The sequence below is a fragment of the Gambusia affinis genome, linkage group LG05 (genome assembly GCF_019740435.1).
Source record: "Gambusia affinis linkage group LG05, SWU_Gaff_1.0, whole genome shotgun sequence".
NCBI classification, from domain to species: Eukaryota; Metazoa; Chordata; class Actinopteri; order Cyprinodontiformes; family Poeciliidae; genus Gambusia; species Gambusia affinis.
Genome location: NC_057872.1, coordinates 19,633,821 through 19,657,428, shown reverse-complemented (window position 1 = coordinate 19,657,428; position 23,608 = coordinate 19,633,821). Strand labels below are relative to the sequence as shown.

The 23,608-nt window shown below is 42.1% G+C and overlaps 1 protein-coding gene across 3 annotated transcripts; it reads left to right on the top strand.

Annotated features, from left to right (window-relative positions):
• Positions 1-625: 625 nt before the first annotated feature.
• On the top strand, positions 626-22,866 carry si:dkeyp-69b9.3 (myocardin). Of its 3 annotated transcripts, XM_044115893.1 has the most exons (17): positions 626-747; positions 2,633-2,883; positions 4,666-4,815; positions 9,366-9,419; positions 10,944-10,999; positions 11,451-11,517; positions 12,258-12,383; positions 12,496-12,686; positions 14,910-15,050; positions 15,828-15,993; positions 16,080-16,251; positions 16,929-17,073; positions 17,155-17,748; positions 17,841-17,939; positions 18,594-18,716; positions 18,797-18,851; positions 18,931-22,866. In XM_044115893.1, exons 3-17 carry the CDS (start codon positions 4,761-4,763, stop codon positions 19,344-19,346), a joined length of 2,460 nt encoding a protein of 819 aa, XP_043971828.1. In that variant the 5' UTR covers positions 626-747; positions 2,633-2,883; positions 4,666-4,760; the 3' UTR covers positions 19,347-22,866. The 3 variants fall into 3 exon arrangements, with proteins under 3 accessions (XP_043971828.1, XP_043971829.1, XP_043971827.1); XM_044115894.1 differs by lacking the exon at positions 626-747 and having other exon boundaries at positions 2,633-2,761; XM_044115892.1 differs by lacking the exons at positions 626-747; positions 2,633-2,883 and adding an exon at positions 3,459-3,724.
• The last annotated feature ends 742 nt before the right edge of the window (positions 22,867-23,608 follow it).

Genomic DNA, 23,608 nt, shown 5'->3' with positions numbered 1-23,608 from the left:
TGTCCCCTGTAATTGACACCGCTGGAGCTGCTGCAACAATGACCCTACAAGGTGCTCTCAGCACGGCGATGATGATGATGATGATGATGGTGATGGTGAATATTCAGCAGGCTGGGTGTGTGGCATCAGCAGTCCAGCTGGTGCATTGTGCAGAACATGGCCCTCCGTGTGCGTGCAGGTCCAGATTGCACGGAGCTTCAAAGTGCAGTGACTGACAGACAGATGGATGACGGACAGAGAGCGTGTTTGAAATGGGAGCGCGTGTGTGAGGTGCATGTTTGGGTTGCGTGAAGTGAAACAGGACAGCGGGCCTACTGAGTGGCAGGAGGCACATTGCCAAGTGATTGAAGTAATAAAGGTAGAGGAGGGAGGGGGGATTGAGAATAGAGCCGGTGATAAATGAGCAGGAAGAGGTTGCAGATGTAATGAAGTGTTACAGCGGCCTGCTTTAGCTCTCTGTTCGCTAATATAAATGCTGGCCCTTCATAAATTCATACTTTCCCGTAATGTTGCATCAGAAAGTCTCCTTATGGCCACTGAGAGACTAAATAATGGAGGCTAAACTAACCATGAATGTTTCTTCACTGACTTGAACGCCTGCTATTGCGCAGCTGAACCATGTGGTGGCGCGCTGACACTTAAGATGAGCTGCATGTTTGGCTCGTTTTCTGTCGAATGGTGGAGGGATACATACTTACAGCTGTGTGCTGAAGAACACTACGCTCTGCAGAATCAACGGAGAAAGGCGTAAATATGAAACCACCTGATTCTGCTTATCTCACACTCTTCAATCAACCAGAAGTCCCCCAACTCTTTTTTTTTTATTATTTATTTTTTTGCTATTCCGCATCATTTAAAGAACCGAGGGAAATCTGATACTTTAGAGGCAGAAGGTTAACTCCGTGCAAGTCTGCCTCTTCGTCAGACACAGTGCAGGATTTAACACCCTGCTGCGTGTGTGTGGGTGTCTGTTTGCGTGTTGGGGGAGGGAAGGAGGAGAAAGAAGGAGGGTAACAGGTGCTAATCAGAAAGGGAGTCCCGGCTGCAGAGGAGAGGGCAAATCTGGGGTGGGGGACCAGAGAAGCGATTACATCACCTTTCTAACAATATTGTGTCTCTGTCTTTGCAGCCGCTTTTATTAATGTTTCGTTCGTGAGAGTGTTTGACAAATGCACTCTCTGAGCATGAGGGGAGAAGGTTTTCAGACTAACACAGACAGAGTGGGCGGATGGTACCTGGAAGAATGGTTTTATCTTTAGCGATTTATTAAAGTGAGGCTCAGTTTGTGGTCCATTAGTTGTTTCACTGCAACCTTCACTGGAGAATACAGTGGCTCGTAAAAATATTAACTATTTCCAAATGTTTTTTCAAATTACTACCAGAAACTTACATTTGAGATTTTGTTTGGTGAACTCTAAAAACTGTGAGATACATAGGATACGTTTATAGCATCTCTATCGGCTTCGCATTCAAGTATTTATGTATTTTGTCAGGCTGTAACAAGAAGGTCCTGGATTCTTTCTGTACGAGGTTTGCTTACTGGGTATGCTGGTTTCATCCACAACTCAAAAATACGTATGCTATCTTGTTAGCATACTAACAAATGTGTACATGAACGCATGTTTGTCATGTTTCTTATTTTATCCAGTCCAGACATGAAACCTGTTCAGTGTGCGCCATGCCTCTTGCGTAGTGGTATTAAACTTTTACAATCCAAAGAAGCCATTTTTGCCCGAAGCTGAACGAGACTTAAATTAAGTTTAGAGTCCCTTAAATACTTCTGGGCCTTCGTGGGGGGGGAAAGTTAATCAATTTCTAAAAAAACTACCATTTTATAACTATTTTTAGGTATTAAAATAAAATGGGGAAAAAAATAGCAAAAAGGTGGGTGGATATATTTTCTTCTATTTGGTTTTATAATGTAAAAAAACAGTTTCCAACACATTGACAAGAAAAACAAATCCCAAAAATATATTAGTGGCACTTTTAGGATCTTTATGTTGTGAAAATTCAGTACAATTATCCAAATAATAATAATAATTAATAAAAAACCTTATTGCATATATTTTTAAAAACACATGCGGGTCTCTATCAATTGTGGAGAGTACAAAAAGACATTTGTGGATACCGAGCCACAGATAATAGATGGATGGCCAGAGAAACTTCTTCCACCTTCGCTTTTAACAAATTACATTCTTTCAGCAATGACATTTATTCTTGTGATTCTTACAAATACAATAGATTTGATCTTTAATGGAAGTCTGACTTAAACGTATACACAACTTTTTCCTTAACTTGTCTTATTTTTGTCTTGATCCGAGTTGTTCACAGAGCACCTGGACTTAAATTGAGAATAAGTTACACTAAAAAAGACTGGATTTAATTCAGGTGTCTCGCGGAAAAGGCTTAAATATAAATGCAAACTGCACTCTTTAGGTTTTATTTTTATTTCTTAAACAAACTTCACAATTATGTTATTTTGTGTCACTCCATTATATAGAATCCTAATAAATTGTGGTTGTAATGTAACAAAATGGGGTGCCGTTTATTGAACATGAACACTTCCTCAAGTATTTAGATGATCTCCACATCAGGTAACACTGATCTAACCTCTTTTTTTCCTCTCTCTCAGGACCAACCGGCTTGTTGCTTCACCCTCTCCTCCTTGCCGTCCTCTCTCTCTCTCCGCCTCCCCTCCCTCTTCTCCATGACCTGCTGAACCAGCACACACACCGGCTTGTCTGTCAAACTGGAGGAACAGGTGCTCCAGCTACAGACTCACTTACCCCACTTTCCCCCGCCTCCCTCTGACAGCCTATAGTTACACATGTAAAAGCGTGAGCAGGCACATGCAGGCAGACCCTCCCCTGTTCGTCCCCCCAGGTGAGCTTGAACACTGAGGTGAAACTCAGGTGATTTCGCTTGACGGTTGGTGCATATAGACGCTGTACAGCGTGCAGACTTACTGACCTGTGACTTTCCACTGTGCCACACACACACACACACTCGCATGTGCACACACTACTAAATCACTTTACCGGGTGACCCAAAGGTATCTTGACAGGAGCATATGAGCCTGCAGTCCTGCTGCAGCACATAATTTGATGCGAGTCCAAAACACTCCAGGGCTTCTCCTGTTGCTGTGTAATAAACTGTCTTCTTATCCTGGTTTCACTTTTCTAACCATCACATTATGTGCCAGTTCAGCTCCTTGCTTAAAGAAGTGCACTAATTTTTATCTGTGGTTCTGCTCCTGTCAGAGTCAAGCACAAACATGAGAGCAGCTCGCCCGTCTTTGAGCTTCTGTCAAGCAGCCAGCAGGTGTCAGGGGAGGGTGACTGGCTTTGAGGGAGGAGGGCGAGGATGGGAGACGAGGTCATAAAGTGGGGGTGGTGGGAGGGGGGGGTGACGCTTGACAGTCCCTCACAGTTGGCACAGAGGATCTGTGATGCTTCAGGGGCGGACGGGGCAGAGGGAGAGAAGTTTTGAGAGTGAGGGGACGGAGAAACTGCAGAGCTTTCTCCTCCTTGCTTCTGCACCTTCAAGACAAAGAGCCAAGAAGTGTGGAAACGGGAGGAAAAAAGACATGAAAAGAACATGAAAGACAGAAAGTGTCATTAACCGCACTACGAAGTTCTCTCTCTTCCCTCTGTCTTGCACCTCTCTCAATTTAATCTTAAAGCCACTCCAATTTCCCCTGAGAGACTCAATTCTCCCTTTTCCTGTAAGTATTCTCTTTCATTCTCTTGCTTTTATTCTCTTAGCGTTCGCAGCTCCTTCTTGTACCTTGGTTCCCTGCAGTCAAGCCTCGCCTCTGCCAGACATAAAATCTCAATCAACTTCTTGTTGCTTGATGGCAGTAATGAGCGAGTGGGCTCGTTTTGGACCCTTTCGGTCATAAATAAGCAAAGTCGGTGTGTGTTTATGGAAACGGGGACTAGGAGGAGCTGAATTAGCATGCATCGCCTCAGCTATTCCACAGCATGTGTGTGTGTGTGTGTGTGTTTGTACACTCAAATGGACTTCCTCTGGGTGTTCTCCTGCCGGCTATTTCTCGGATCAATATTGTTAATAGGTTGTGTGTGCGCGTGCTGATGCGGCTTATGCAGATTTCCAGCTCTCTCTGTTTGAGTCAGCCCTTCTTCCTTCAGCTCACAAGCTGCTGTCACTGTGTAGCTATGTGGCGGCGCGCCGTAGGTGTTGTGACTTCATGTTTGTCCGTCACAATCAGGCTCCTCGGGGCCCTGATGTCTCAGGATCCGCGGGGCTTTCTGTCTCCGTCACTCATCCGAGCTTGGCTCCCCTCTTCTTCTTCCTTTTCCTCCTCCTGGCTCCTCGCTCTGCCTCTTGTCTGTTTAATTCTGTGTGTCGTTAGCTGTGTCTCTGGCTGTGGGTGGGCCACTGTGACACTCAGTGTGATTATGACAGGCTGTCTGCAGGGAGGCCTGCTGCTTCCAGAGCTGCTCACCATAGAGTTCAGTCAGCCTGCAGGTCTGAGACGTCTCCATTTCCTGCTCAGTCTATCGCTGCTGTTCCTGGGTGTCTGCGTGTGTGTGTGTGTGTGTGTGTGTGTTCCTCTATCAATATATTATCTCTATCAGTAGATTAATAAGCATCTGTCTCTCCACCTCCCGTCCCTCCTTGGCTCTGATGTTTCCTGAGCAGCGAGAGACAGAAGGACAGAAGCCCATTCCACCTGGTAGGACGACGCAAGGAACTTCCTCTTTCTCCTGGCTCCACTTCCTTCGCTCCGCTCCGCCATGACTCTCCTGGCCTCCGAGAGGTCGCTTCTCATCAGGAACAAGTTCCGGTCAGGTGAGAACCAACCGGACGTAAATCATTGCTTCGCCACAACATACGCTTTCCATTTCAGATACTGTTTTCACTCTAATCAGAAATATGTGAATGTCTGTCATTTTATGTTAGCAAGAGTTGAACACAGCAATTTACGAACTTCAGTGAGACAAAAACAAGGTAGAACATAACAGTGAAGTAGAAGGGGAAGGTTTTCTACATTTTCTATAAACAAAAAGAGAGTAGGGTGCATCTGTATTTAGCACCTTACATTCAGGTACCCTGTCATAAAATCCTGTCGAACTAATTATCTTTCTAGATGTTTAAGACAGACTTAAGCTACAAAGCAATTTCTCAAAGTTTGAAAATTGCAGAGCTCAGTTCAAACCACCAAACAAAAAATGAGACTTATTACGGCACAAATGAAAACATATCAAGACATGGCTGTCCATCTAAACTGCAAAGTTGGACAAGGAGAACATCTTTCAGAGAAGCAGCCAAAGAAAAGAGTAAACGATTGGTGATGGAAAGTCATACAAAGTTTGGCTTGAAGCTTAAAAACAAGTGGATGAAAGTGACTGAAGATCATTTTCAGGTCAACCTGTAGGGCTGTGTGTGGTGGAAAACTAACTCTACCCTGAAACGTCAAGCTTGCAATGAAACACGGTGGTGGCAGCACCATGCTTTTGTGATGCTTATTTTCAGGAGATACCAGGAAGCTGGTCAGAGCTGATGTAAAAATTTCCAAAGCTAAATAGGAAAGTCATAAAATGAAACCTGCTGCAAATGATCTGAAACTGGACTGGACCTTCCAGCAGCCAGAGCTAAAGATTCGGAGCATATTTACTTACTAGAACGGCTCAGTTAAAGTCCAGACATGAATCCAGTTAAAAATCAATCGTAATACTATTAAAGCTATTTTGCAAAAATGTAAAAATTGAGGGGAAAAAGTCAGTTTCCAGATGTCAATAGCTGGTGGAGAGATACCCTCATATGTGGTAAGTGCATTAAATAATAACCAAATAAGCCAAAAACAATGATGGCATTTGCATTTCTGGTTACTAAAGTGAACAATAACTAACATAAAGAATAGTAAACTTTGAGTGAATGGAGAGTCTTTCAAAACATTAGCCAAGTCATGTAGAAATATGCATAAAATTTGACAGTATGGATATATTTTAGGTATAAAATTAATTAAAATTTTTGCAAGAAAAACGAATCGGTGTGGATGAATTAGGAACCAAACTGCACAGATTTGACCGCAACTATATGGTCTTTTTTTTCTCTTTCTCTCAGCAGATAGTAGAAGCTGCTGTTTTCACTATGAAATAGGCCCTTGAGTAATGTATTATCCTGGTGTCATTATGATTTGAAGTATAAGAATATCACAGTATTTACACGAAAACATAAAACAGTGGCGTTCAAAGTTGGTTCTCGAGGGCCGGCATCCTGCGTGTTTTAGTTCTCTCCCTGGTTTTACGCAGCTGGATCACATGATGGCTCGTTAGAAGGTTTAAGAAGAACATCGACGTGCTGAAGAGGCTGATACTGACACCAGGGAGAAAACTGAAACGTGCAGGATGCCGGCCCTCCAGGACCCACTTTGGGCACCCCTGATATAAAAACAAAACAAACAAAAGATTAAACATTATCAAATCGATTTGACTAAAAAAAAGAGTTGAGTGACATGTGGGGCTGGGTTAGTATTCAGTCCATGGCATGCGTTTGTGACCAGTAATATATAAAATGACCTGAAATCTCGGTGCTAACAGGATAAAACGTGGTTCTTTTCAGAATTGAGTGGTGAAGCCGTAGCGACACCACTTCGCTGCACCGCTGAATTTGTTGTTGACTTCTTCTGTGCACTTGTGCAGCAGAATCGGTTGGACAGGGAGGAACAGATCAAACACTTGTCATCTCCTCACATTGGAGAAAGATTTCAAATCAGGATTTTCAAGTGACAGGTCTCTCCCTTAGGCCGACTTTACTCCACCGTCGTGGTGTGTGTGTGTGTGTGTGTGTGTAACCTTGAGGTGAGAGGCGGTTTATTCAATTCCCATGTCAACAGATTAGAGCATCTGCAACGTGACACACTTGGTCTCTGCTGCGGCTCAATCTGGGTTGTAGTCGCAGATTTCCAGTGCATCAGCGCATTTTTTGTTGAGTTGAAAGTTGTAACTTGGATCCTGCGAACTACTGATGCAGCTGAATATTTTTGTTTATTGAGAAACAAATAAACAAAAGCGGATTCTATAAAATTAAATTGGGTCCAGATTCAATCAGATTGATTCTAATCCATTCAAATCATTTAGGGAGATTCTGACAGAATTACAAACATCTCAACAGAATACTGTCAGATTCAGTGGATCATTTCTTCAGCAGTTGCTAAAGCTGTCCATCTAAGGATGCGCAGCTGACTGCATCAAGTCACTGACCTTAAAGCAAACCTGAGGATGAGGATCCCCACGAAGTATGAGACGAAGAATTACCCCTTTTTATCAAGAAGAAACTTCCAGTTAAACCAGACCCAGAATCTGCTGCGACTGGCTGAAGGGTCAGAGAACAGAAACAAAATAACTGAAGCAAAAACAAAGAGAACACCACTGTCTTGCAACTTTTGGATGCATCGCTAATCAAACATATATGAATCAAATGAATGATTACTGAACAAGTCTTTGCCAAGGAGATGATTGAGATAATTAAGTGTTACAGTGAAAATGCCTCCAAAAGATGCAGAACATCTCAGTGTTGCAGACCGCTGGTTTAAAGCAAGTGTTGGTCATTTTCAAAGTCACAACTTCACAAAATTTACAAGATTATTGAGCTAACAGCGGCTCCATGTGGACACCCATTCCCTGGAGGGTTCTCCAACTTTGCTAGAAGTACAACAGGTGGCATTCTGGCTGACTTCAGTTGTGCTCTGTGAGGAGATTTAAATTGGGTACCATTTCAAGACGAATACAAACAAACCGTGATAAAGAGCTACAAAGCATTAGCAGCCAAAGCATGTTATTTCTCTGACATTTCTTAAAAGAGAAGTGCAGAGAAAATCTGGTGAACTTCTACAAGCGTAAGGAGAAGGCAGAGACCTTAAACAAGTCCTGCTGGATGCATACGCCACAATTTATTTACCTCAGCTGTTGTAGATTGGATCTGCAGTGGATTTGCTAACTGTTGTTTGTAGTGACCAGATTCAGGTGGTGTAAAACCAATACAAAACATGGAGAATAAGCGAGTTAAAAAAAATGTTTCACACTGATGTCATCAATAAAAAATGAAAGCCTTGGGTGAATTTGGCTGCTACGCACAAATTTACTCATTTTGCCATTTGCATTAAGATAATAAGCATAAAGAAAAAGGCTGGAGGGGATGGAAAAAAAGACAGTTTGGATTTCTTAACTGGGCCAGTGAACACAACTCTACACTAACACTGAACCTGATACTGTAAATACTACTAATAAAAAAAAACAACTACGCACCACTTGCTTTTACTAACAATAATAAAACCTTAAAAGGTGCTTTTGCGTGACATCCTTTTGGGATTCAACAGCCACTCTGCCACAAACAACCTTTCCATCACTGCATATTTTAATGCTACATTTCCTACAACTTGTAGCGGCTGCTGAATTCCCAGGCAGCTGTCGTGAATGGCTGCAAAATAGAAAGGCGAGAAAATGACAGTCCCCTAGGTGTTCAAACAGCTGCTGGAAAACAGGATTCTTTAGGCAGCTGCTCTGCTCCAAATCTCGTCTGTACATACATGAGCTGTTTCCAGTAAACGTCTCCAAAGGAAGCGTCGTGACTGGGCATTTGGGAATATTATGGTCTGTTTGGGCTGTGATCTATTTTGTTAGTAGGCCTTCATCACAACTGGTGTAGCAGAAAATGCGCATTTTCGAGTTTTACTGGGAGGCAAAATTATTTTTTGAGAACTTTGAAGAAGCATGATTTCCCCGTTTGATCCTGACCTTCACCAACATTTAGTTTTGAGAGGATTTGGAGCGAAGTCAAAGGTTTGCATGGCATCTACAGTTCAAACAACAAATGAATAATTGAAACTGAGCTGACAAACTTGTTTCAGACAACAATTTAATTCCAGATTACTGCACTTTCATACTGAGAGAGAAGAAATCAGGAAGACTGCGGTTAGCAGCACAAATGAGCATGACGTGAGCAGGACGGGATGTATGAGAGGCTTGTGAAGAGAGCGGGACAGCTGAAGGGGGGATGGGACCAACAGAAATAGATTTACAGTGGGATAAATAGAAACCTCAACCTCCTCCCTGCTGCGCTGCCCCCTCTCCACCTGCTTTCTCAGGTCTCAGTACACACCGACGTGTACCAGAGGCCCAGCTGTACCCTGCTTCACCTGTGTGTTTTATGTGATAAGCATTAAAGAATATGTACTCCGTTTACAGGCTAAATGATTTACAAGCATGCATTATTGAGCTGTTGGTGCCTTGGATTGATTACTTTCTGCTTGTCTTTGGCTGAGTTTCTGTTTCCAGATCTGTCTTTCTCTCAACACAGCTCTTCATCTTTTTTTTTTTTTTTTTTTTTTTTTGTTTCAGTCCTGCAGCTGAGGATTCAGAACCGAAGGCTGAGCGAAATCAATGCAGACCCAGGTTAGCTCGCGTTATTAACCTTTGATTGAGTGCTCTGCTCTGGCAGCAAGCTGCATGTGTTGTTAACCGCGGCAGAGCCACCGCTTTTAAATCAAAGACGATGCATATCTCATTTACTTTTTCATATTAACCTTTTGTGAAAATGGCAAAACCTTTAAAAACATGATGTTTTAATCCACCAGGGTGATGCAATAAATGGCAATAATGGCAGAGAAAACATTATAGCATTTATTTTACTGTTCTTCTTTCTCTGCAGCAGTAAAATCCCAAATTGAGAAGTTTAGACACACTGACAAGGTTCTTGGGGCCTGTGAAAGAGAAACAGGCCCACTGCACCCAACCCTGACCCTCCACACACTTACACATTGATAGTAGAACAGAAACTCTTCTTTTTTCTGCCACAACTCTCAAATTATAGATAGTGTCCGTTGGATGTTATGGAGATTTTATCTCATTTTCACACTGCAAATACACAAAGTCTTACTAGGTAATTTTGTCTGTTTTCAAGTGCAAATATCTTAGTACACTTGAAAAAAGACAAAATTAACTTTCAAGGAACTTTTTAGCAAAATAAAGGAGTTGGTTTAATCAGTAACTCCTTAATATTGTTCCACTGGCAGATTATTTCACTTCTAACTTGAGAAAAACGTCTTGTTATAAATGAAATTATCTCCCAGTGAAACTATTACTTTTTTTGGATCAATATGAAGAAATTAAACTGCACTGACCTGTATTGTACCTCTCAGTGGAAACAACGCTCCAAGTTTCCACTCTGAGCTGCAGTTCTCTATAAGTGAACTTTAGACATTACTTCTTACACTTTCCTGTTTATTCTGTGTGATTGGGAGATATACCTCATCTATACTTGCTTGTAACAACTTCAGTTCATTTAAGCTTTTAAATTATTGCTGTAACTGCGAAGGTTAGGTATTTTCTTGTGGTCATTTGTTGACCAATAATTTGTTGAGACATTTGCAAAAACATGTGGTAGTTTTCCCTCCACTAAATAAACTATTTTGAGTGTAAGATTTCACTTCTGCAGCAGAATATGAATATATTTCAGAATAAATAATGTAAGTCAAAATAAAACCCTGAGGCCTGAATGGTTTTGTTGATGCCCACCTGAAGGATTGAAATCTACTTAAAAGTTGGCAAAACTATTGGCAACCACATTTAAAAGAAACTGCACAAGTCTAAGAAGTAATTCTCACTTTTGTTGGTTGATGGGTACAGATTTATTAAAGTCAAGTGTAAATGGAGAACGTTCCTAAACACGTTGTCGCCTGTCTCTATTAGAAAGACATAGAGGAGTCAATATCTGAATGTGTTTAGAAATGTTGAAATAGAAAAAAAACAAAAAAGAAAACTACGGTTCTTCATGCTGTAACTTGCAGCGATGAGTGGAAAATCTGAAGGTTTTCAGTGGATTTTATTTCCATCACCCACTTCTTTTATTTTCTAAAACTATAATTAAGAATACATTTTGTTTTTTTACATTCTGTTATTCATATGTTTTGTCTGCAGGGTTGAAATCTGCCTCCACTCACCAGAAAACAGAGAAAAAGCGGAGTGAAGCTCATGTAAGTTGTACAATATAATATAACAAGTCATGTATTTTAAGCCATACAAACTTCCGATGTTGACTGTAGAATATAATAAACGCTTTAGCGTAGGACCCAAAAAATAACTTTCTTCAAATTTCATAACTTTTGCAAATCAACGCAGTAATTTGAAGCATCTCTTGATCTTTCATAACTGATACTCGAGGCTTTTGCTGCCATCTAACTATACCCCCCCAAAAGATTGCTTTTTATAAATATCCCTGGAGGATATTTATATATTTAGGGCAACTACGAAAAGATCCATTTATTTAGAGAAGTGACAACAGGTTTGTTTGATAAAAAGAATAAAGTTGGAGCGAATTGAGAATCTTTGCAGCTCTGTGTAATGCCAGTCTTATTACGAATATAGAAAGCAGTGTAATAAAGCTGGACTCATTTGAATAAACTGACCTAATGTTTTCTGATGCAGCGTCAAACTGAGGACGGCGCCACTCAGAAGTTGCCCCCTGGTGGTCTGAGCGCTGAAACTGCACAAGGTGACGCCAAGCCGACGGTGAAGCTGCTGTCTGCTTCTTGCTTTGCTCTCTTCGCCTTCAGCTTTGCGCACAATAGCTGATTTGCCCTCTTGGTACTCCGTCTCTGTCTGCGTTACATCTGCTGTACAGTAGCTGAGGAAGTGTGTGTGGGTGTGTGTGTGTCACAGTGTACTGTGCTGCTTCGCTATCTGTGAAACTAAGATGTGACCTTGTTGCGTAGTGCAATGCTGCTTTAAAAGAAGCCGACACATCAGTGACTGACAGCACATGATAAATGCGCCAATCTGACAATCGGGAGTCATCATTTCTTCTCTCTCTAATCTCTTCCTCTTCTAAACTCTCATCTTCTTCATTTCCATACCCCCTAACCCTGCCTTTGATTTAAAAGAGCTATTATTATAGCATCAGGCATTTCAAAAAGATGTAATTTCTTTAAAAGCTCTTTCTTCTGACATTTAAAAAAAACATTGAGAGTGACTGTGTGTGCACACATCCAAGGCGACACATTTCCCTGTGGGAAAAAGTGTTTACTATTTCCTGATGCCTCTGCTGGTTTGGACTGGGACTCGCTGCCTGTGGCGAAGCTGTTCTGCACACTCACATCACATATGTTCTCTAGTCCTGTTGCTTCCCTTTCTCCGATCTTCTCTCTCTCTCTCTCTCCATCTGCACTGATCTCCCATCTGTCTTGTTCGCTCCTTTTAATCTGCAACATTCCTCCTTCTGCCTTCCACCCGTAGAGAGGACTGTATGTGGGGCCCTGAGGCAGAGGAAGGCTCGCCCTTCACAGACCCTCACTGAGAGGATCCAGCTACCTCCAGGAGCCGCAGAGCAACAGCCAGAGCACACGTTGCCCCTGGAGAATGGTAAATAAATACTCGGCAACACACATAACAACACATTTGGAAAAAAATTCTTCCCAAAATCCTGTTTCCTTGCTGTTTTGATCTTGCATCCCTGGACCGGTGATTTCCTCAGGTCCTGCCTCGTTCCCCGCTGATGTCTTCGAAGAGGACATCTCTTCCTCCATATCGTCTTTAAACACGGAGCAACATGCCGCTCTCCAAGCCCCATCTATTTCCTCCCTGCCAGGCCTCCCAGTTGACCAACCACTAAGTGACTGCTCAGCTGTGGGCCTGACCCTTAATAACAGTCCCAGTCATGCACAGGTACTGAAGACAGCAGAAAGCCATTAACACTACTGTCTGGTGAACGACCCTGTCAGAAACTTGCATATCTACATTGTTTTTTGCTGTGTGACTGCATGAAACTTTAAATAAATACTTCAGCTCCGTCTTTCTTTGCATCTGATACTGAACATTTGAAGTCATATCACAGGTTGAGCCAGACTGACGCAGTCCTGGGATGAAAATCTTGTTGCAGGAGCATTGTAGCTTTGAGATACTACATATAAATAAGATAAGACTCACTGCAATAAAATGTATGCAAGTGCTACAGAAATGTCACGTCAATTACCCAGTATGAACATCACTTAACCTGATGCAACCCCATGCAAACACTTTCAACTCTGATGAAAATGTTAGCTGTCTTTGCAAACTTAATGCTTGAAGTGGCTCCAACTGCCTGCAGTCCAACCTATATTTTGATTAATTCGGCTAATACTGAATATTCATTTATGTGTTTTATCAATTTAAAACCGCTTTTATTTTGTTGCGTTTTTTCCTCTGTTCATGTATTTTGAGATTTTTATCTCGAAAGGTGCCAGGTAAAGATTTACTCACTTTAACCACAAGGGGGTGATCATAGCATGTGCATACATCGTTGAACTTTCATCCCAAGACGGTTTGAAGATAATCACGTATGATTAAAAAAAAAGAAAAAAAAGAAAAAAGAAACTAACATAGCACCTAAATCTACATTTCCAGGGGTTTAACTGTCCCAGTTATCCCAAACATATCAATAGCTTTAACAAGATTTCTGCATAAACTCAGACTGTTAGTAATGATAATCCACCATATTACCTATAAATGATTGAGGCCCCACCAATGTTCCCTCTAATTCTTCATGTGTCTGGGCATACACACAAGCTACCTGAGTACACTGAGGACCACTGTGAGCAACATCAGGTGTGCGCACTATAGCCACACACCAGTATTACACTTGTTAGAAATCTGGGATCATAGTAAATTACATGGCTTATTAAAGGAATCAGATTACAGCAGCAACTTCCATTAGTTTGCTTTTAATACAAGTGATTTGCCCCATTTAAAAATGAAAACGAAAACAAACAAAAAAACATTACTGTTCATGAGATGCACAGTATGTTATATGTAAAAGTCCTGCTTTGGCCATGGTGAGAAATGAGATATTACACCTTTAAGACATAACTTTTTGTTCACATTAAAACATTCACATTCTCCACAATGAAATATGTGCTCTAGTTTGTGATACTGTATGAATTATTATAACTCTTTGTCTGTAAAATATTTAATTACACAGTTTTTTCCACGTCTGTCTTTCTCACTTCTCCAGTGGTTGTACACTTGAAGCAGTCCAACTTCCAGTCAGTCCACATTTTTCCCTCTGAAAACTCGCTTGCCACTTTGGCTTCGCTGCATGTTTTGCAGAGTAAACCTTTCTCACTCGAAAAAGAAAAAATCTCACCCAGTTTCACAACTTGTTCTTCTATTTGGACAAGCTCCGACAGCCATTCCGTCTTAAAAGAAGCGCATTTCTTTTTTACTTTGGCTTGATGAGTGGATGTCTTACTGCCCGTTCGCTTAGCCATGATAGGGTGTTAGCTTTCGCGTCTCTCAACTCCGCCGCACTTTTCCTACCAAGCAAATCTGCACAGCGCACATTAGCAAGGCACTTACACACAACAGCATGCGATGATTGGCTGCGTAGCGTAAGTGAACCGTATCGTATGATTGGCTGCGTAGTGTAAGTGAACCGTATCGTATGATTGGCTGGACACCTGTGACTCACCGAGTTAGATTGTTATACGTCATTGGTTCGATGTCAAAACTCATGTCTGAGCTATAGTTTACGTTGAATTTTATTTTATGCGCTGCATAGATTTTATTGTGCGCTGAGAATGTGCGAGTAGTGCGCAATTGCGCAAGCGCGCAGCTTAGGGGGAACATTGGGCCCCACCCACCTGGAAATGTATAATTCTTAACGATCTTAGTTGAGACTAATTATATGTATCCTTCAAGTCTGTTCTCAGACGAGTTATAATTTGAGTGTGCCACATTGTACATTTTGCTAGTATATTAGAAATGCATTGTCAAAAATATATAACATTTGAAATACAATAAAGATGATTCATTTCTAAATGGGTAAAGTTTGCTTTTTTTTCTTCTTCTTGCTTTACAAACGGAAAAATGTCATTATTTTCTGAAATGCACTTTGTTTCTTTATGTTTTCAGTCCGGTTTGACGTTGCTTCCGGCAACCGCGGGCGTCAGACAACCTCTGAGCGTGACGCTGGGTGAGTCAAACTCCTTGGCACCGACTGGAAGACCAAACGGGATGTTCCTGACCTCTCAGACGACACCCCTGCTGCCAAAGGTATCATCCAGTCTCAGGACAAGATCATTTCAGTTTGGCTTTTGTTAGTTCTATCAACGTTTTTCTATTTTTTATTAATCTGGAAGATACAGTTATGGCAAAACGCAAATAAATATATCTAAAAGTAATCTAAAATAATAATGTATTCATGCATATTACAGCATGTGTACAACAAAGTACACAAGAAAAGCTCTGTGGTGGTCTTTAACCTAACAGGATGGCCAATCCTGTGTTTTTTTTTTTCTGTACTAAGCTGCCCTGCAGTAATTACTGTCAATTTGTACTTCTGGGGGGAGTCGGTGCTTGCCATGTAGGTTAACATATTCACACATAAACCCCGGTGGTGTAGGTCAGAGGCGGCACACAGTGTCATCAGGACATTTGTGAGGCATTTACACATAAAGAATGTAACCTTAGCAAGGGCCAAACATGTCAAATATTTTACAATACGTTGACATTTCCAATGAAACTCTCCATGTGGAAAGTATCCACTTGTAGTATGTAATATAGCTACTGCAGGGGCCTCAAACTCCAGTCCTTGAGGGCTGCAGTCCTGCAACTTTTAGATGTGCCTCTGCTGCACCACACCTGCATAGAATAATTAGGTCATTAGCAGGATTCTGGAGATCTGATCTACACAAGGAGGAGGTAATTAAGCCATTTCATTCCAGTGTTTTGTACCTGTGGCACATCTAAAAACTGCAGGACAGCGGCCCTCGAGGACTGGAGTTTGAGACCCCTGGTTTAGAGAGATGTTGGCAATGTGTGTGTTTACAGACAGCTCGGCCTCCCAGCCCGATCTGCCCCCCGTCTTTTCCCCCTTCCCTACACTTCAATCACCTTACCCGCCCACGGAAACCACGGGACATCAAACCCAAGATGAAGAAACTCAAGTATCATCAGTACATTCCTCCAGACCAGAAAGGAGCGCCTGGGACTGGAGGTGCTAAACTTAAACTCTACTTTTCTCCATTTATTGCAAAAATATTCCTTCATTTCGCTAACATGTTTCACTCCCGTGTTTTCCAGCGGGAGGAGCTAAGCAGAGCAGCCCTGCCCCTACGCAGCCGCTAGACCCGGCCTACTCCCATCTGCTGAAACAACAGCAGGTCTTCCTCCAGCTTCAAATCCTGCAGAGTCAACAGCAGCAGCAGCAGCAGCAGCGACTACAGCCGCCGCAGCAGGTTACAGTTGTACCGAGGTATGCAAACAATAACGATGAACTGTCTGGTCAATTCACCATTGCACCTAATCAAAACACTTTTTGGTACCTGCATTTTGCTTTCAGTCCAGCTTCAGTAATATAGTTTTTCACAGAAGTTAAATCAGCAAATGTGCAACAGTTAGCTTTGGCAAATGAAGACGAAGTGTTTCTATACAAAAAACAATTTTTTTTTAAAGCAGAGTTTGTACATTTTGATGCTGTTATTCTGTTTGAACAAGTTCAAACATGGTCAAGGTAGCAAGAAAGCAGCAAAATTGCTCTTTTTGTAGTTTTTTTGTGTTTATATCGTGGGTTCACTCATTGAGTATCATTAAAGCAAAAAGAGAAGATGGCAAATCAAGGATGATGGATTAAAACTCAATATCAATCTTTCTAAAAACACACTTTATTCTTTTGAAATGCAAATTTAAACCACAAAAATTTGGGATAACAGAAAAAACCATTTTAGAAAATGCAACATTTTTTCCCCACTTGTTCAGATCTGGAAAATTATGAGAGCAAAGACTCCAAACAAATCCTGCATAAAACTGCCAAAATTAAAAAGGTGCAAATCATCGTAGATCAGGTGAATTGACCAAACACCCAGCAGTGCAGATATCTGAATTTCTTATCCAGACATTTTACCCGAGTTGATCGCTCTTTCACTCCTCCAGTGGAGATCACAATGATCTAGTGAAGTCTTGTGGAGCCTCACCGCTCAGCCTCCAACCTGCTCCTGCCACAACAAACCAAACTCAGACGGACGCAAATCCTACTTCCAAACCAGAGCTTCTTCCTGCAAATCTTGTTGATCTAACGGTAAAATACATGTATATATTTTCCACTAATCATTTTTAATAACTAGAAGAAGCTGATAATGCTTGTTGACCGTTCCCCCAGGTGTCGGAGTTGAGGCAGCAGCTGCGTAAACGTGGCCTTCCTGTCTCTGGAACCAAGCCGGCTCTGTTGCAGCGCCTTCGTCCCTTCCAGCTTCAGCATGCCTGCCCCACCCCGGCTCCTCTTAGCAAGCTGGGCACCAGCATGGAGCCCCTTAGTCCTTGTGCCCAGCTGCCACCCTGTCAGAGCCCTGGCTCCAGCCCCGGCTTCAGGCTGAGCTCGCCCGGCAGCAGCCCGAACCAACAGCTGTACATCCAAGACGGGGGGATTCCTAATGGGATTCTCAGTGACGGTCCCAACAGAGATCCAAATGGGGCTCTGAACGCTGTCCCAAAAGCGTTCGCAGACGCTGCGTCAGTCAGTTTGGCAGGTGAACGGCGTGGTCTCGGCAGCACTGTGTTCTGGGATCCCGCCAGCACTGCGTCAGGAACTCCAAGTCCCAGTTTGCCCATGTCGTCCTCCTCGCCCCTACAGTGCGGGACTCCATGGAGAACCGACAGAGAACAGCAGGAACATCTAGAGCTGAGCGTGAAGCTGGAGAAGAGGGAGCGGAAGAGAAGCCGGCATACTGACTTCTACCTGCAAGCGAGTACTGAGGTGAGAAGTTTGAGTGTTTTGCCACAGAAGATTTGGAAAGCATGTGATATATTAGGGACAGTACTGCATAAATGTGACTTCTCCCCAACCAGTCTGGGGAGGGATCCCTTCATCCGTTCCTGCAACAGGATCCGGGATGCCCAAAAAGGCAGGCAGAACTAAATGTGCAAACAGAGGTGTTGTTTGCTGAGGTAATATGCACAAGTCCTACAGACATTGTATGTTTTACAAAATATTCCTTGGTAGCTTCCCATTTTAGCACTTTACAGCCACAAACCTTCAGTATTTTATGGGGACTTTATAGACCAACACAAAGTGTTGCATAAATGTGAAGTGGAAGCAAAGTAATGCCTGGTGTTTGAATTTTTACAAAATCTGGAAATAGGTTTCAGTATGAGGGAAAATATGGAGCAGTAAATTAGCCAAGAGGCTCATAGTAACTCTGGAGGAGCTGCTGAGATTGACAGAATTTGATTATGCATTCACAACTCACCAAATTAACCAGACCTTTTAGAAAAAAACAAACTAGAGTTCAATTAAACTCTGGGCTGGTGTGAATGCAACCCAATAGGTGCAGGACTGTAGTTCTCGAGAACTGGACTTGTTGCATAAACCCCCAGTAAAATACATTCAAGTTTGCTGTTGTAAGGTGAGAAAATCTAAAAAGTTCAAGAGGAATGAATACTTTGCAAAGTACTGTTAACGTTAAAAGCAATTACTCCATGCTGCACTCTACATCACTGTGCCTTAAAACATTTATCAGTTTCCTCATGTGAATGAGCACTCATCCTCACCTGTCAACTGATTTAAACTGTCTTGTCCAATCATGTGATTTTTGCCGCTAGCCGTGTGATGTGATTGGCCATGACTTCGAGCTGCCACTGCAGATTACAGCAAGTCCAGCTCAGACCTCACCTGGCGTTCGCAGCTTGGAGGAAGAGCTACAGGAGGCGATTCAGAAAGCCCAGGTTGGTCTGAAGAAAAAAGGAAGTCACTGAGAGATCTTTGAGCTCAGGACTGAAGCATCTTTTCTTTCTCTCTGCAACAGATGGACCCTCGACAGTCTATTGATGATATTCTAGATGAGCCACTTATTTGTGATGGTGAGTCTGAAACAGGGAACTAGAAATACATGCTTAATGTCGTATCTGTCTGATCCTTTTGACTGTACCTTGCTTCCAGGCTCTCTTGAGGCCTCCAATCATAAATCTGCTGCACACTCACTTCCTGACCGCTCCCCTGCCCCTCAAACCAAGCAGCCCCAGCCTTTTCAGCAGCAAGATGACAACTTCCTGCCATCCCCTCTTTGTTCCTCTCTCTTACTGGAGCTCCCTCCATCTCCTGCTGTAATAAACCCAAGCCAGGTTGTCCCTGCGCCTCCGCCTCTCCCAATCTGCACCTCCCCTTCGCCTTCAACTAGAAAGTCCCGGAAACGGCGGGCTCCTGCACAGTTTGACGCTGCCGATTGGCTCGAAACCCTCACGTCAGGCCTCCACCCTCTCACCCCGCCGAAACCTCCGTTTGTCGAGTCCGATTTCAGTCTGGATTCGGATCTGAATGTGAATCGAGTGCTTGATCTTTTGATAGAGCAGTGGTGAAGATGTAAAAGATGGTGTGCAAACATGGTGCCTTGAAAAAGTATTCGTATCCCTCGAACTTTTCAACATGTTGTGACGCTGCAACCAAAAGTCTCAATTGTAATTTTTTTTGGGGGATTTTGATGGATCAACACAAAGTTTTCAAAACAAAAATCTAAAAAGTGTGGCAGGTGTTTGGATTCAGCCCTTCTTAGTGAGAGGACCAATTTTCAGTGCAAAACAGCTGCAGGGCATCTAGAGGTATGTCTCATTTTGTCTATTCTTTTTAAAATATCTTAAGCTCCTTTAGACTGAAATAATATTATTTGTGAGCTAAATTGAATTTAGGTTTAGACCTTAATCAGGCTTTTCTAACACGAACATGCTCTGATCTAAACCATTACAAGGTTGCTGGGGCGGTATTTTTAGAGTTGTCGAAAGGTCAACCTTCTCTGAAATCTGAAAACTGTGCTCCCTCGCCCAGCCTGATAGTTTACATCCGGGGTGTCCAAACTGGCCCTTTTCTCAACATTATGTCTGGACTGACAGGTTAAAAACCTCAAGGGATGTGAAATACTTTTGCGAGGCACTTTATGTTTGCATTTCTTTTGTATGACAAACTGTGGATAGTTTCTTACTGTAATGAATTGCACAAAGTGTGTTCGTTGTACGTTCCATGACTAACCTGCAGCCTGAGTCACTGGCTCCACGCAACGTCGAGAGCCGACTTGACTGCAGCCGTCTAGTCAGACGCCGCTCCGATAGGACAATGAGAACAAACACCCTGTGAACACTGACACACAGCAGAGGGGTGTTCAAAAGCACTTTGGCTCAAGCAGCGAAAGAAAACCTGTTGGCGTATTAAGTTGAACACGGTTGCTGGCTGTGCTGGGAGACAAGTCGGTTTCTGACTTTTCTCCAGAACCCGTTGTCGGATTGGGTTGAGTGCGGCACCCTGGTGTTCACTCAGTCTTTGAGTCACAGCCATTCATAAAGCCCATTCAGAGTATGTGAAAGCCAGACGGAGCACACAGCTTGTGTGTGTCTCCAGACCTTAACCTTGATGCCAGACGCACAGTCGGCATGCCGAGGGAAAAACCTGGCAGTTTCCCCAAACAAGAAGTGTGCGCTTGCCTTGCGAATGTACTTGTATGTCTCTGTAAGGTATGTGTGCTTTTACTGCTTTTCTTAATGTGGTACTCTGCACACAAGTCGGCTTATGTTTGCATAAATGTACAAACTCTCCGTGTTTACTTACAAGTAATGCAAAATTAGTTGCTTACTTACCATTAAAGGGTCCTTGAAATGGAGCAGGATGCAGAAAACCTCGGTGTCCTCGCTTCCTTTATCGTCACTGGTGTTTTTACAGCACAAACTCCAATCAGCAGAAAAAAAAAAACAACAAAAAAACCCCCCACATTGCCTTCCTGAAGTCATGACTCCACAGGAGAGCAATCAGGCAACCACCACCGGAAAAAAGGTTTTTATACAAATGCACCAATCAGCTGAGTAAGAGTTTCTTCATCGTGTAGCAAAAACAGGTGGTCATTTGTTCTCTGATTAACCTTCAGTGGCCTCTGCCTCCTGTTGAGTTCTCACCCCATTCCAGATTAATCCAATTTTAGCACAAGTTATCACCAAACACCAGGGCGACACCTGTTCAGTTAGCGCAAATTAATTCCTTACAACTGTTATCATGCGTTATTGAAATGACTGCTGTACATCAGGAGATGCAAAACACAGAATGGATTATTAGGTGTACAATTTGGATTGTTTGCTGACACCATCAGCGACCAGCCAATCACATGAAAGAAAATTTATGTTTTCAGTCATTTAGTTGGCATGAAGTTACAACCAAACAGCAGACTGGGTAAGAAAGCATCTAAGTGACTTTTATGGCTGTTTGTGCAAGGCTGACATTTTGGAGTATTTCAGAAACTACTGGGATTTTCATCTTTTGGATTTGCAGAAATCAATCCAAAGATCTTTTGGGCACAAATACCTTCTTGATGTTAGAGGGGAATTGGAAAAATAATCACTTATTATAACCAATGTGTGCAGAATACTATCTCTGAATGCAGAGCCTGCAGACAACAGCAGCCAAAGTTCACATCCAGCTCCACTCCTGTCAACTGAGAACAGCAGACTGAGGGTACAATTCACACTGACTCACCACATTTGGACAGCAACAGATTGGAAAATTATCACAGCTGTGAAATTCAGATGTTTGAGTCAGAATTTGATGTAAAGCATGGATCCATTTTTCCATTTATCTCCGATTCAGGCTGTTGGTAGTGATGTAATACTGCGAGGGATATCTGGCACATTTTGGACGCCTTTGTATCAACTAAGCATGATCTGAAAAACCACAGGCTGCCTCAGAACTGTTGCTGACAGTATCCACTTCTTTACAATGACAATGTGGTTGTTTTCTGATGGCTCCATGTCACCAAGCTCAAATCTTCCTGTCGTTTCTTGAATGATTTGATTGCACTCCAACGGCCTCCACAGTCATCAGATCTCTGTCCAATAAACAGAGCACCTTTTGGATGTGGTGAAATAGGAGAGTCACATCATGAATGTGCAACTACAAAATCCGCAGCAACATCATGTCAATATGGACCAAAACCTCTGAGGAATATTTCCATCACCTTGTTAAGTTTATGCCAGGACTGAGGGAGATCTGAAGCTAAAAGGAAATTAATGAATGAATTAAACGTTTTGTGTTCCCGCCCAACCCATACAGAAAAGCCTGTTTTCCTGCTGGTCTTATAATCCACACAGTGTGCTGACTCTAAGGAGTTTCACTTGTCATTTGTTTGCGTGTAAACATTCAGGCACCAATGTCCATTTTTCAGCCTTGCTGAAACAAAACTGTATAAATGAACCAAAGTCTGACGAAGGTCAGGAAGCATTAACCTTTCTGTACCTCACTAATGTAATCCAGATAAAGGATCTCATCTGCAGAACATTATACTTTGATTTTAATTGGCTGCGTGACCCATCTGTCATGTAAGAAGGTTTGGACTGAATCCTTTTAATCATTTGGCCACCCTCTCCGTGGGATCACTTTATATTCTGTTGGGCTCCTTCTCCTTAAAGGAAAATGTCATCTGCGTTGCGATCTCTGGAAAGCAGACTTCCTGAAATCCACCTTCCCATGTATGTTCAGATCATGATGTTCCCATGCAGAGTTTCTGCCTCTGTTTCTCTTTCTCATGATAAATAACAGACGGTGAATCAAAATAAGATTATCTGTACATTGGCAAACCTTCAGCACAGAGCTACAGCTTTATGATGAAGTAGCTCTAGTGCAGCTTTCACTATGGAGACGACACGGGAAAAAATGCAGTTAAATGTGGATGGATGGCTATGATAATCATAGCGATCAATAAATGTTGCTTGCTGCAAGAAAAAAAAAAAAACCCAGAAAAATTGATAGGCGGGAGAGTAAGATGCTGCCTCCTGTGACTTCCACTGCTTAAGGGCTGATGCTCCTGTTTTTATTGTTTCTTATTTCATTTCCCAAAAAAAAGAAGGGGAAAAAAAAAAAAAACTAGGGCAGAGTTTGCTGTAAAATCTCGGTGAAAGTGTAACTGGTTGAATATTTCTATTTTAAAATGACGGAAATTTTGACTGGGTACGTTGGAGTGTTTAGATAAATGTGATCCGGTTTGCCAGTTGCTGCTACAATTGACTTATTGTGAAAAGACAAAATATGTTCGCTTTTATTTATGATGTAACTTATTAATGGAAAAACACAACTTCTGTGCAAAATTTATTTAAAAGAAAGGGGGAAAAATTAAAGTCTTAATAGATTTTCTTCCTGTTTCTGCTTTTTTCTTTGTATTTCTTTGTGTGATCAATGAGAACAGAACTTATGATCACTTTTTTCTGCTGTCCCGTTTTATGTTTCATTAAATATGGATGATCACAAAGTGAATTAAATATTTATTTGTACCAGTGTAGTTCTTAAACTTTCTTAAAGCCTCAGTAACGTAGACAAAGCTTGATAGCTAATCTTTGTAACGACACAGTTGATTAATCTGAAGGCGCAACTTCTTTGGCTCCACCGAGGAATAGAAATGCAAAATTTGTTGTATGATCATATTTATTATGTGAAAGGCCTCTCTCTGTAAAAAATTATATTTTTCAAAAGAAAGGTTATTTATAGTCCTGTTGATTCTGAGCTGCTGAGAAATAAACCTTTAATGTGATTAAAAATTTATTAGCCCTTGTTGAAGCGTTTCTGGCACGGCTGGTACAGCTTTATGGAGCGTCAT